This window comes from Lemur catta, chromosome 10 (assembly GCF_020740605.2).
Source record: "Lemur catta isolate mLemCat1 chromosome 10, mLemCat1.pri, whole genome shotgun sequence".
NCBI lineage: Eukaryota > Metazoa > Chordata > Mammalia > Primates > Lemuridae > Lemur > Lemur catta.
The window spans coordinates 85,877,110-85,889,610 of record NC_059137.1 but is presented as its reverse complement, the minus strand read 5'-3'; the positions used below and the strand labels follow the sequence as shown (position 1 = coordinate 85,889,610).

Genomic DNA, 12,501 nt, shown 5'->3' with positions numbered 1-12,501 from the left:
CCCAGGAGGCTGAGGCGGAAGGATTGCTTGAGCCCAGGAGTTTGAGGTTGCTGTGAGCTAGGCTGATGCCACGGCACTCTAGCCAGGGTGATAGAGTGGGACTCTGTCTCAAAAAAAAAAAAAAAAAAATCCAGGAGGGGCAGGGGCAGGCCCAGGCACTCAGAAGCCACAGGCTGGCCTGGTGAGCAGCCGCGAGCCAAGGAGGGTGTTCTCGAACAGCACAGAAGGCTGTCGGGCCTGACCTCCTTGTCTGGCGTCCCCCACGTGCACCCAGAGCCAATGTGCCCAGCAGCTACTGCTGACATGCCCGTGCACCCTGGCCTGAGCCCACTGTCTTCTGAAGTTCTCTCTTGTCAGGAACACGGTGCTAACTGCCAGCTGGAGTGATTTCGGCTGGAGACCCCCGGAACCCAACACCACATTGAAACTCACCTTTCCTCCTTGTTTTTGCAAATACATTCCCCAATGATCTCCTTGATTTCAGGATCGTGCACTTTCTCAAAGCTTGCCGGCTTGATGCCCTGGGAATGGGAGAGCAGAGTCACCTGACCCTGACTGGCTGCTGTCCACAGCACAGGGGACCCCTCTCCAGCCACGACCAACTACATATGCTGGACTTAACCTCCACAGACTACTAGGAAACTGGACAAAATATGCAAAATGACCATGTTCAGACACCAAATGATGGGGCAGTGCCTGACATGGACTCTGAGAGAAAGGGATAGGTCAGCCAGTCCCTCCCACAGCCCCGGCTCACTGCCCGGAACCCAGCAGAGCCCAAGCATCCCACTGAGCTTCGGGATGGAGCTCAGAGTTCAGGGAGGCTAAGGAGACCACAGGGAAGAGAGCAACACAGACCCCAGATATCTGCACATGGGTCCCACAAGTGCATAGTCAACCCCACAAGGCTGGGCAAAGAACAACAGAGAGATGCAGGTAAAACAATTCCCAGAGTTCACACAGGTCAGGAAATGACACATTATGTACAATGTACAGCATCCAACCAAAAATTATTAGATATGCCAACAAGCAGGAAAACGTGATCCATGACACTGCAGAAAAACTATCACCAGAAATAGACCTGGAAATGAGAGAGAGGTTGGAACTTGCAGACAAGGAGGTTAAAACTCATTATAGCTACGTGTAAGTATTTAAAGGAAATGAACATAAGGAGGAACAGAAATGACAGAAAAAAGAACCAAATGGAACTACAGATGAAAAGCACAACATCTGAATTGAAAGTTTCACTGGAGCAGATGAACAGCAGATTAAATACTGCAGAAAAAAATGAATGAACTTGAAGATGTAGCAATAGATCAGATGGTCGCTGAGTCTCTGTCCCATTCGTTTCAGAATTGGGGACGCTAGCAAGGGCCAAATATGCACATGACATATACAAAACTGGAGTCACAGAAGGACAGGATTCAGGGGGGCGGGGTATAAAAAATACTTGAGGAAATGATGGCCAAAGATTTTCCAATTTTGATGAAAACTGTATGCCCACAGATGCAACAAGCTCAAGCCCCAGGCAAGACAAAGCAGAGTAGGGAATAAATTGGAGAGTTGTGTGAAGACACCGGGATCCTGCCTTTAAGTCTCTGCTCCCCACTGTGTGAAGCCAGCAGCCTGGTTTCCTACCATTTAGGTCTCCTATGGAGGACACCTTCTCAGGTTCCCCCTGCATCTGTCAAAGCAACCATCGCCCCGGCAACAACACGCAGCGAGCACCTCCACCTAAGCTGCAGAATATGATACTGAGGTTAACACCTTAAATATAGCAGTCAGTTTCTAGAAAGGTGTTGATCAGAGCTTGGCTGCGAAGCCTCCCAGGTGGGGCCACGAGGGCCTCCTGTGCCAGCTGCCCCGTCACTTCAGAGGCTGGTGGAGGAACTGCGGTGACCAGGTGGATGGGATGCTGCCCAAAGAGTGGGGCCTTTCTAACCACACCTGGGCTTCTCCCCCACTCCCCTCCCTGAGGGTGCAAGAGCACTATTTGTGGTCACTGCTGGCCATGGGCCAGGCGGCTTTGAGGTGGGATGCCCCCCTCGGCCAGCCAATGGCCATGCCTGAAGGGAGCAGAGTGCAAACCCAGCAGCCAGACACAGGATTTCAGGAGTGGGGGTAGGCAGGTTTTGTCTGCAATCTGCTGGGTTGTTGGTTTTTTTTTTTTTTTTGAAGGGAGGTATGGACAACTAATTTAAAAGTTTTTAAACACATCAAGAGCATCAACCATCACATTCTTCCTCCTTCAATAATATTTGGCCTTCGAAAGCTTCACCTGGCTTTTTTTTTTTTTTTTTAAATATAGAGAACATAAAGTATACATTTTCCCAAAGTGAGGGGAAGGGAAGAAGGAAGCCATGCCCACTGAGCCCTGGCTGCTGGAGCAGACACGTGAGTGAAGACCCCCAGGGCCAGAGTTAAGGAGGAAAACCAGGCCCATGACCCAGCCAGGTCCCTGACAGACCACCGTCCATGCCCCTCGGGGAACCCAGGGGCCCCTCCCCCACCCCACACCAGCACCATTGAGGCCTCACAAATGGAGCCCTAAGTCTCTGGAGCCCCCCAGTTCTTCCCACCACAGTCGGCCCTTGCCCCCCTCAAGAGCTGCTGCCCACAGCTGGGGGTGCCCCCTCCTCCCAGCACCCACAGGGACACTGCACCGCTCTGGGGTTTCTGACCCTGGCCCACAGCACCACCCGTCAAGGACTCTGACTGCCTTCCCACGTCCTCAGGGCTACACAGCCAGGTGACTGACAGCTTAGAATAACCAAACACGTATAATCTGCAAGAAGGGCTTAGGCAGGAGGGTCGAGGACCATGGCCCCTTGTGCATCCACAGAAGCAGCCAAGGAGCCACACAGCTGCCCAGGGCAGAGCGGTGCGGAGGCGCAGAACAGCCCTACCCAGTCAGGCATCCTGCAGAGTGGGGCTGCCAGGCTGGGCCTGCACCCCAGGCTGAGCGGGAGGCAGTGAGGACTGCAGGGACCCCAGCAGCCAGGGGCCCTCGGTGCGGACCCTGCCCTGCGGGCCTCCCGGCCTCACCACGAGAGCAAACGGACAGTGCAGAGATGGGCGCAGGGGCCCCGGCCCAGCCACTCCACCTCGGGATGTGCTATTTGAGCTCCCTCCACCCAGCCGGGCCCGCCGCAGAGGGAGGACAAGACCGATCTGTTTGTACAGCTGAAGCCGCCTGATTAACTCAAAAATCACAGTGACAGCAAAACAGGGATTAACGTTCCCAGCTGCCCGATGCTGACAACTGCCTAGAGACTCGCTTGGTCTAGGGGTAACTGGCCCGAAAAGAAATCAAACCATTGTTTCAAAATAAAGAAGATGGAAAATCCAACAGCCCTGGGGCAGCCCAGAGGGGCCTCTGGGGTCAGGCAGCCTGGGCACCCCTCTGGCCTCTTTGAGTCTCAGTTTCCCTGCTGTCCCGGCTGCAGAAGTGACCCTCCGTGGCTAAGCACTGCCCATGGTGCCCTGTTCATCACCATCTCAGTTCCCCATCTGTAAAGTAGCCTGGTTCCTTCTTTACACAGCTGGCATGCGGACCTCACGAAGGCACACAGAGCCCAGCCAAAGACATGGCCCCAGCCCATCACTGTGTCCCTGTGAGCAAGGTGGCTGGGTGGACTCACACAGGTGACCTTCCTGTAGATCTGCGCGGCATTCTGGCACTCTGAGTAGGGGTACTCCGAGGTGGCCATCTCCAGCATGCACATCCCGAAGGCATAGACATCGACAGACTCATCGTAGTGCTCCTCGTACATCTCAGGGGCCATGAACTCAGGGGTACCTGTGCCCGGGAGCAACAGACACAGCAGTCAGCCGGACTCTGGCTCCTGGGCCCAGGGATGCCAGGAGCCAGTGTCCCAGCACCCTCGGCCACCCAGAGTCCCATGTCCCCCTGCCTGTCCCATGGCGCCCTCAGAACACCAGGCCCCCAAAGCCAGCCCTGCCCCACACTCAGGAAACAGGCATGTTCTACAGATGGCAGTTTCCAAAAATTCCACCTGCAACCTCATGATTCCAGGCATAGCACCATCCCCTGCCCACAGAGCCGGGGGACTGGGACTTCCCAGGGGACACTGTCCAGACCCATAAGGAGGCAGAACCCTGGGCACACTCTCATGTGTGGACATCATGATCCTGATGACAGACTGAGCATTGGCTGGCACTCAGACACCCTGCAGCAGACAGAAACTTGGCAGTCGTCACAGAGCTACGTATAACTGCCAAAACCCAGAAAGGCCCTAACTGTCCCCAAACAGGGGCATGGCTAGGTACCCTGGGAATGCCCCCACGACAGAGTGTCATGTAGCACGAGACCACCAACACCACTGAGGACAGTGCCAGGGGAGGGACAGATACCATCCACCTGACAGGTACCACAGACTCGTTAAGACGGTAACCGCTCTCGATATATTAAACACAAAAGGTGCAAACACAATATTTGCACTGAGTTGTTTTTTTTTTAAGAGACAGGGTCTTACTATATTGCTCAGGCTAGTCTCTAACTCCTGGCCTCAAGCAATCCTCCTGCCTCGGCCTCCCAAAGTGCTGGGATTATAGACATGAGCAACCACGCCCGGCCTGCACTGAAGTTTCAAGGGCATGGCAAACCTATGACAGCTAAGTAAAATGATACAAGATGACACACACATGCTCGTTGGTCTCAATCTACGTAAAACAACACACACAGTGAGATGATATCTGGGAGGAGAGGCGATAGCTGATATTTCTTTTACTTACACTGGTTTGGGGTTTCTAAATTTTCTATTATAATCTTTTGCTTTAATAATACAGCAGTTGTAAAAAAAAAAAAACAACTTTTAATTAAAATAGGTCCTATTGAATGTCTATCAAGCTGAAAGCAAAACAAAAATAAAGGGGACCAGAGACTTCAATAAGGCTGCTTTCAACATCTCGGTATTTGTTGACTTTGAAAGATTTTCAAAATGTTCTAGTTTCTTTTAAAAAGCAGATGCAAACTCATTACTGCATTAAAAAGCACATGTTAGAGTTTTATTTACTCGTTTCAATTTAACATGTATTACATGTTCATCAAAGAGAAGTTAACATTTTGGATAAAAATGGGGAAAACAAGAATGTATGTTTAGATGTAAGTACATGCATGAAGAACTCTGGAAGAATTTGTGAGAAATAACAATTTGAGTCAGAGGGACCTTCCACTGGGAATTTTACCCTTTTGGATTTTTGAGCCACATGATTATACTGAAAATTTGCTACCCTGGGAATTTTTAATTTACTATTTCAAAGTTTCTTTCCATCCCTAAGTTTGTCACTGAATAGTGAATGTGCTACCCAGGCTGGGGCAGGAAGCACAGATGCCACAAAAGCCCCAGGTGGGGGGCCACAGGCAGGAGCGGCTTAGCCTGGTGACAATGTGAACACCTGCTCCCTGCCCCCTCCCACCCCGCTGGCCTGTCCCGGATGGGCCTAGACCATCACGGCCACTAAGGAAGGCCCTCCACGGTGGCACTGGGCAGACAGCAAGATGCAGCGGCTGACTCACCAGGAAGCCCCCAGCTGCAGGAGGGAAGCACTCGCTCCCCGGGGCCTTCTCAGTTGTCCACAATGACACCCACACTACCTGAGCCCCGAGACCCTGAGGGATGACTCGCCCTGTGACAGCACAGAGGACCACTACAAAGCCCTTTCCTGCTAGGAGGGGCCAACCAGAAGCCTCAGGGGCACATCCTGAGCCCTCAGCTCAGCCCAGCCACTTCTGTCCAAAGGGGGGAGACTGAAGGGAGCCCCGTCCCCAGGGCTGCTGGGCAGGAAGCCAGGAGCTGAGGCAGCCAGTCCCTGGTGCCTGTGGGGACCCCACTCGCCCAGCTGCCAGCACAGCGCCAGGGGCCAGACGGGAGGCAGCAGGGTTCCTGGGCTCTGGCTGTTCTGAGACTCTCAGGAACCAAGGACCCTGCTCCACAAGAAACACCCGAGGCCTGAACGGCCTGGCTCTGGGGGCAAGCTGGGGTTGCCAGCAGGTGGGGGGCAGCTGCAAGTGGGGGCAGAGGAACCCTGATAACTAACGCCCACTTTTATACATGCGCTTGGATGCTGGTACTTGGACATTGGCACACATTCCCTCACACTGTAGCCATTTAAATCTGAATTTTAGCCTGGCCGTGGTGGCTCATGCCTGTAATCCTAGCACTCTGGGAGGCCAAGGTGGGAGGATCCCTTGAGGTCAGGAGTTCAAGACCAGCCTGAGGAAGAGTAAGACCTGTCTTTAAAATAAAATAAAATAAAAAATTAAAACAAATCGTAATTTTAAAAATAACACGGTTCATACACACATGTGTGTCCAGTGGACAGTTCCACCTATCATGCTGCTCTGTGGACAGCTGTCAGCTGCAGAGTCCCCGCCCACAGCCCCCTCCTGCACACCTGTCCACACCCGAGGTCCCTGCAGACAGCCGTGCACGTGAAGGTGAGGATGTCAAGCCCCGTCTCACTCCGCCAGCCGAGACCCACGTCATTGGGTGCTGTGAGCCCCTGCGCTGCCCCCCAGTCCCCCAGGAGGCAGACAGGGCTCCCTCAGAGTGGCCTTTCTTCTTTGTAACAAGAGAAGTGGCTGTGGTTCGGCCTGTGTGGCTGTGAGGCCGTCTCAGCTCCTGGAGGGTGGGCGGTGAGTGAGAGGAGGGAGGGACCTGATCCAGCCTGGCGCATTTAAAATCACCTTTTAGCCTGTGAAAACCACCCTGCATTAGGGTCTGCCTATTTCCAGAACTGTAATAAAAGACAAACAACTTCCCTATGGAAATCAAAGATTTCCTAGCCCTAACTATCCTTATGATTTCCACTGAAACCAAACCAACACAGACAGCCCTCATCCATGTTCTCGCTGGACAGGCAGAACTCACCTCCCTGTCTCTCAGTGGGGTGGACGGGCAGGTAGCACCTGCTGGGGGGACTGCACACCACCCAGAGTCACCCCAGGACTCCTCTATGGCTGCAAGGAAGGTCTAAATGACATACCCATGGCCGCCCAACAGCGCAGTCTCTCTCCCATCCTTTGCCTGGCGCACCCAGCTCATCTCAGGCAGCCGGAGACTTTTTCCAGAACAACTATCCCCAGAGTTCACCTTGGCCTCTTAGTTCACCCACCGCCAGGCCTGGTTCCACCATCACTTCCTCCAGGAAGCCCTCCAGGTGGGCAGGGCACCTCCAAGGCCCCCAGGACCCTGCTTACTCACGTGGCCTGTGCAGCCGTGGACCCCTGCAGCAGGACTGTGTTCCCTCATCTCCGAGCCCCTCAGGGCCAGCCAGGCCCAGCCCAGCACACACAAAGCAGCCAAACGCACACTGAGAGGGTGGGTGGCCCAGGAGGCCAAACCTGGTTAGCAACATTTAACACACACCTGTGTAAGAAGCTGGCACCTGGGCGGGGCCCAGGGGTAGGGTCTGGGGCCCTCACAAGGAAGACAGCTCCGGGCACAGGCACACCATCCCCTCAATCCTCCCACTCCTCTCCCAGAACCGCCCCGGGAAGCCGGCCCCGAGCCGGGCCTCTCACACAGGACACATCGAAAGTGCAAACCACAGCACCTACGACAGGAGACCTGCACAGCCACAGCACCAGCTGCCCCCAAGGGCATCGCTGAGGGGGACCCTCCTCCTGAGGAGACAGGGCCACGGCCTAAGGCTGCCCTTCTGATGGGACCATGGACCCCAGGACACAGACCCAGGAGGGCTCAGCCCGTTTACCACCAGGGTCACAGGCCAGGGGACCCTACTGACAGGCCTGGGGCAGCTTCCTATTAATAGGCCTGAGGGGAGCCCCTGTTCACAGACTGTGGGGACGCCTGGGGAAGAGGCCTGGGCCACCAAGGAGGGCCCTCCATGGTGCCAGTGGACACCCCCCACCTGGCCACAGCCCCCCACCCAGCTGTTGGCCCCTTGCTCAGGGCCTCTCTGCCCAGTGCCCCAAGGGTGTCACATGACTCATTTTCCAGGAGTCTGGGCAACTGAGGACACTCCTGGTCACAGCCTCTCTAACCGCAGTTTCCCGGGCTCCGGCTGAGCAAAAGTATGTGACACCCCACAGAGCTGGGCACCCATGTGGGGCTCAAGGTCCCACTGTGCCCGCCAGAAACACCCAGCCTTCAGCTCAACCTGACCCCAAAACTTGAAATCTCATTTCCAAGAGGCCAGGGAGCCGACCAGCCAGAGGAAGCCGGGGGCTCTGCCGGGCACCTGAGCTCTGGGGTGCCGGTCGTGCTTCGTCCTGATGTCTACTTCTGAGGTGGAAGACCCCCAAGCAGCCCTCCTGCCTCCTGTGCCCAGGGCCTGAGACCAGGACCCCACCACGTCCGAGGCCAAATTGGCAAAACCTGCCCAAACTGTGGGGAGCTCAGCACCCCGGGTGTGGGCTCTCCACAGCCCCAGCCCCGGCTCTCAGCCCCTCCGGGATGGAGCACAGACCCTCTCCCACCCCACCCATTTCACAGATGGGGAAACTAAGGCCTGTGTCAGCTCCTGCTCCCCATCACTTGGCTCCTCACAGGACTGCCAGAGGCTCCAGATGTCACATTCCAAATATACCACCCACGAAAGCAACTCCTAGGGTTTCATTTTCCCCAAACAGGCCAAGCTCTGTCCCCAGACATGCAGCAAAACCATGAATTCAGAAAGCCCCGAGACTGACCACTCGCCGTCCTGCTTGTGGGGAACCAGCCCTCGCACTGAGGGGCTCGCCAGGTCTGCACACAGGGGCATTTCCCGACCGGATCCCATCTGGGCTTCCTGAGCCCCGGCCCGAGCTGCCGGCCCTACACATGTTGGAGCTTTCTGGGCATCTTAACCCCCAGACATAGCTGCTCTGAGGCCCCTCCACAAGCTTGTTTCAAAGCCCACGAGAACCCATCCTGGACCAGTGGACACTTGGTGCCCACTGTGACAGGAGCACGCCTGGGGCCAGGCACACGGCATGACGCAGACCCATCATCTCCGCACAGCAGCTCTGGGCTGGCTGCCCCAGGGCCCAGTACCTCACCCCAAAAGGCAGCTGAGAAAGCTGCTCAGAGCAGGGGGGTCTGAGCTGAGGACTGAGGATGAGGAGAGGCCAGAGATACCCAGCAACCCGAATTCCTCATCCTGAACGTAACGTCCACTCTGTGTCTTCCCCTAGGTATGTGTGTTTCCCAGACACCCCAAGTTGTCACTTCCCTGGGCCTCACAGCCTGCGTGCTCGCCTCCCCACCCGCTGAGACCAGCTCCAGCATCGCTGGCCACAAACCTCCCTAGTTCCTCTGTGGTCATGGCCTCCTTCCCCCTCCGAGTGCCCACAGCGCCCACATGCACCGCGGGCGTCGGCTCCCGGCCCACCTCCCTCGCAGACAATCAGAGCTGGCACCTAACCCACAGCCAGGGAGTGAACTTGAAGAGCCGAAGGGCCAGAGTTTGGAAAGAGCAGGGGCTGGAGGCAAGCGAGGGAGTGGGGTCAGCACGGCCTGGCTCGCGTGGCAGCGCATCCACCCAGCAGGCAGGGCCCCCGGGCTGAGCCACTGGAGGCTTAGAGGGGCCGCTTGGATGCCCAGCCTGAGGCCCCCTGCCCAGACACTTCCCCACGGGGCCTCCCATACCAGATCTGCGGTGTCTGAACAAAACCGGACACTCGCCGGCCCCTCACATCCTGCCCAGTGGGGAGGAGAAATGGGTTTACCTATCACACTTTTGGCAAAAGATGCTCTTTTGAGGGTGGCAAGGCCCAAGTCGCCAATCTTCACAGACCCAGTTGGTCCAGTGATGAAAATATTGTCGCACTTCAGGTCGCGGTGGATGATGGGCGGCGTCCTCGTGTGCAGGAACAGCAGGCCCTTCAGGATCTGCCGGCACCAGCTGCGGAGCACCTTCGGCTTCATCACCTTGAAGCGCTTCAGGTACCTGGGGCAGGGGGAGGCTTACCACGCAGCTCACCAGCAGCGGCCCCTAGGCAAAGTCCCCGCCTAATGCTGTTCAGACCCAGTACTAAGTCTGTCCACGTGCACGCAGGGCCCACCTACGACAGGCAGTGAAGGTGACAGAGGAGGGCTGGACAGTTCTGCCCCTGCCAGGGGTCACCAGCCAGACCCAGGCCCCTGGGCGGGCAGCAGGCCGGGCTCACCATCCTCCACCACTCCCCTCACACCAGGGACTCACCTGCTGAAGCTCCTGCCAAACACCATCCTGATCTCACCCTGAAATGGTGCCAGGCTGGCTTTGTAAGTCACCTGAGGCAGGACGGAGTCCCAGCCAGCAGGTGCTTAGGGTGAGAGTGAGGATGAGGGGGTGTGGGGGCCAGAGGTCAGGAATCCCAAGCCCACAACTGGCCAACCCCTGCAACTGGCTACCTGTGTGGCCTGCTCTGAGCAGTGCCCTGGGAGGTGGCAGCAGGTGAGGCTGGGAGAGAGACTGTCCCATCACTATGCATTCACCTGTGAGAGAAAATGCTGAGGCCCTGCCTGAGGCCACAGGGGTCAAAACGATTCAGATGGACCCAGGGTGTGCACCCAGAGGAGAAGCCCCCATCCCCGTAGTGCAGCCAGGGGACTCAGCGAGGAGAGACAGGTTGCCATGGCCACCAGCTCCGGACCCCTCCCTGACCATGTCCACGTCCCTGGGACCCTGTGCACCCTGCTTGGTGCTCTGCCCGGCCTCTTGACACTTGCTGCAACTGCTTTCTGAGCCTCCAGAATGTGCCGGCTGGCTCCCAGGCAGAAACAGAACCCAGAAGCAAGGCCCAGGCACCCCAGACAGACCAACCATCTCACGGGGGCACAAACAACCTCCTGGCGTCCCATGCAGAAAGGGAAAGAAGGGACAGCTCCCGTGTCTGAGGGACAGGTCACATTTGTCACAGGAGGCCAGAGAGAGCCAAATGCTAGGAGTAACTGCCGGGTTGCTTTGATTTGTTTCTTCCCATTTGGGGAAGGGGCTTCCTATTGCCAGGAGGACACAGATTTATCACACCTCTAAGAGGTGGGATGCTGGACCTCAGGCACAGCACAGGACCTTGTCCTACCCAGCTATGGTGGCCCTGCGCCCACACCAGGACCTGCCCATTACCAGCAGCACTTACGTCTTCAGTGTCCCTGAGGTCATTAGCTCGGTCACCAGGACGATGCACCGCTTGCCCTTGGCGCTGGACTCCCAGAAGTCATAGAAGCGCACGATGTTGGGGTGCTGCAGGCCTTTTAGCATCTCTGCCTCCTCCTTGAACCGCTGCCGCTCCAGCTTGGTGAGCTTCCGGTCCTGGAATGAAAGAGACATGCTGAGTGGGCAGGAAACTCGGTGCAGGAGGGGACTGGGCGGTTTGGCCCAAGGCCTCAGAGGCAGCGGCAAGTCCTGGTAGCACCACGTGGCAGGACCAGCCCTTCTCTACCCACAGAGACCTGAGTGGCTGCAAGAAACGGGCACTTGGCCACCTGCACCGTGACAGTCAAGCTCCCAGGACCCCTGGATGCAGACCATGCAAAGGGACCTCAGCAAAAAGAAGTTCTGGGGAGCCAGAGAGGTCCCATAAATCCACACTGACAAGCTCGTGCACTTTTTCCATAAAAACATCTCGAGGCCTTTGTTCCCTCAGCAATCATTCACTTTCTGAGTGTTTGTTAAAAGAACGAAATGTCAGTTTACTTCTAACGTATACACAACTTGGAGGAAGTGCTCAGGACCCAGTAGACTAACCAGAGGAGACGCTGACAGGTGCCTGAGACCAGAGCTGAGGACAGAGGAAGAAGAGAAGCCCCAGCAGACCAAAACTGATGAGCAAGCAGCCAGGGCCCTCTGGTGCAGGACACAGCAGACACCTCCCTGGACCCCCAGGCCACTGTGTGCAGCTCGAGCCAGCCAAACTAACCACTGACTTCAAGTTTAAATAGGGAACAACAGACAAACACCACCATCATCATCTGGGAACCTTCGTCACGTGCATGCTGCTGGGTGTCCCCCGTATACACCCTCTGCCCACAGTCCCAAGAAGGGACCACCAAGACTATACACCACATTCGCACACACCCCAGCGCCACCCACCCTGCTCCCACCTGCTCCAGCATCCACCACCCCCCCAGCTCCCACCACCCTGTCCACACTCACCCATCCGTCACCACCCTGCCTCTGCCTCACTGCCCCCGGCAGCCCACCTGGATCCTGCCCTTCTTTTCCCGAAATCTTTCAATGGATTCTCACTTGGAGCACTCAAAATAAACCCAAAGAGCTCGCACAACCCTGAAGGCTCTGTGTTTCCAACTTCATCCCGTGGGATGAAATCCCACGTCCATGGGCCCAGCTGAGGCCTCTCCGCACCCGAAATACGCACCACCCCTCTCACTTCCACCCAAGCTCGTGCCCCCAGCATTACCTCCTGGTCCTTGTCCAAGAGGCCCACAGACCAAGGCCTGCCTCCCACAGGAATGTCAGAAAAGAAATGTGTATTTTCAGAAGGAAACCATAAGCACAAGTAAAGACAGAACAGCAAAATTCTGAGGAATT

At 56.3% G+C, this 12,501-nt stretch overlaps 1 protein-coding gene across 1 annotated transcript in view; it reads right to left on the bottom strand.

Annotated features, from left to right (window-relative positions):
- The window catches only part of WNK2 (WNK lysine deficient protein kinase 2), a 124,785-nt gene that overhangs the window by 75,401 nt on the left and 36,883 nt on the right, over positions 1–12,501 (bottom strand). The window contains exons 2-5 of the mRNA XM_045563487.1: positions 11,090–11,262; positions 9,695–9,915; positions 3,642–3,799; positions 433–521 (exon numbers count right to left, since the gene is read on the bottom strand). Coding sequence (XP_045419443.1) covers positions 433–521; positions 3,642–3,799; positions 9,695–9,915; positions 11,090–11,262 — 641 coding nt within the window. The remainder of the gene's footprint in view (positions 1–432; positions 522–3,641; positions 3,800–9,694; positions 9,916–11,089; positions 11,263–12,501) is intronic.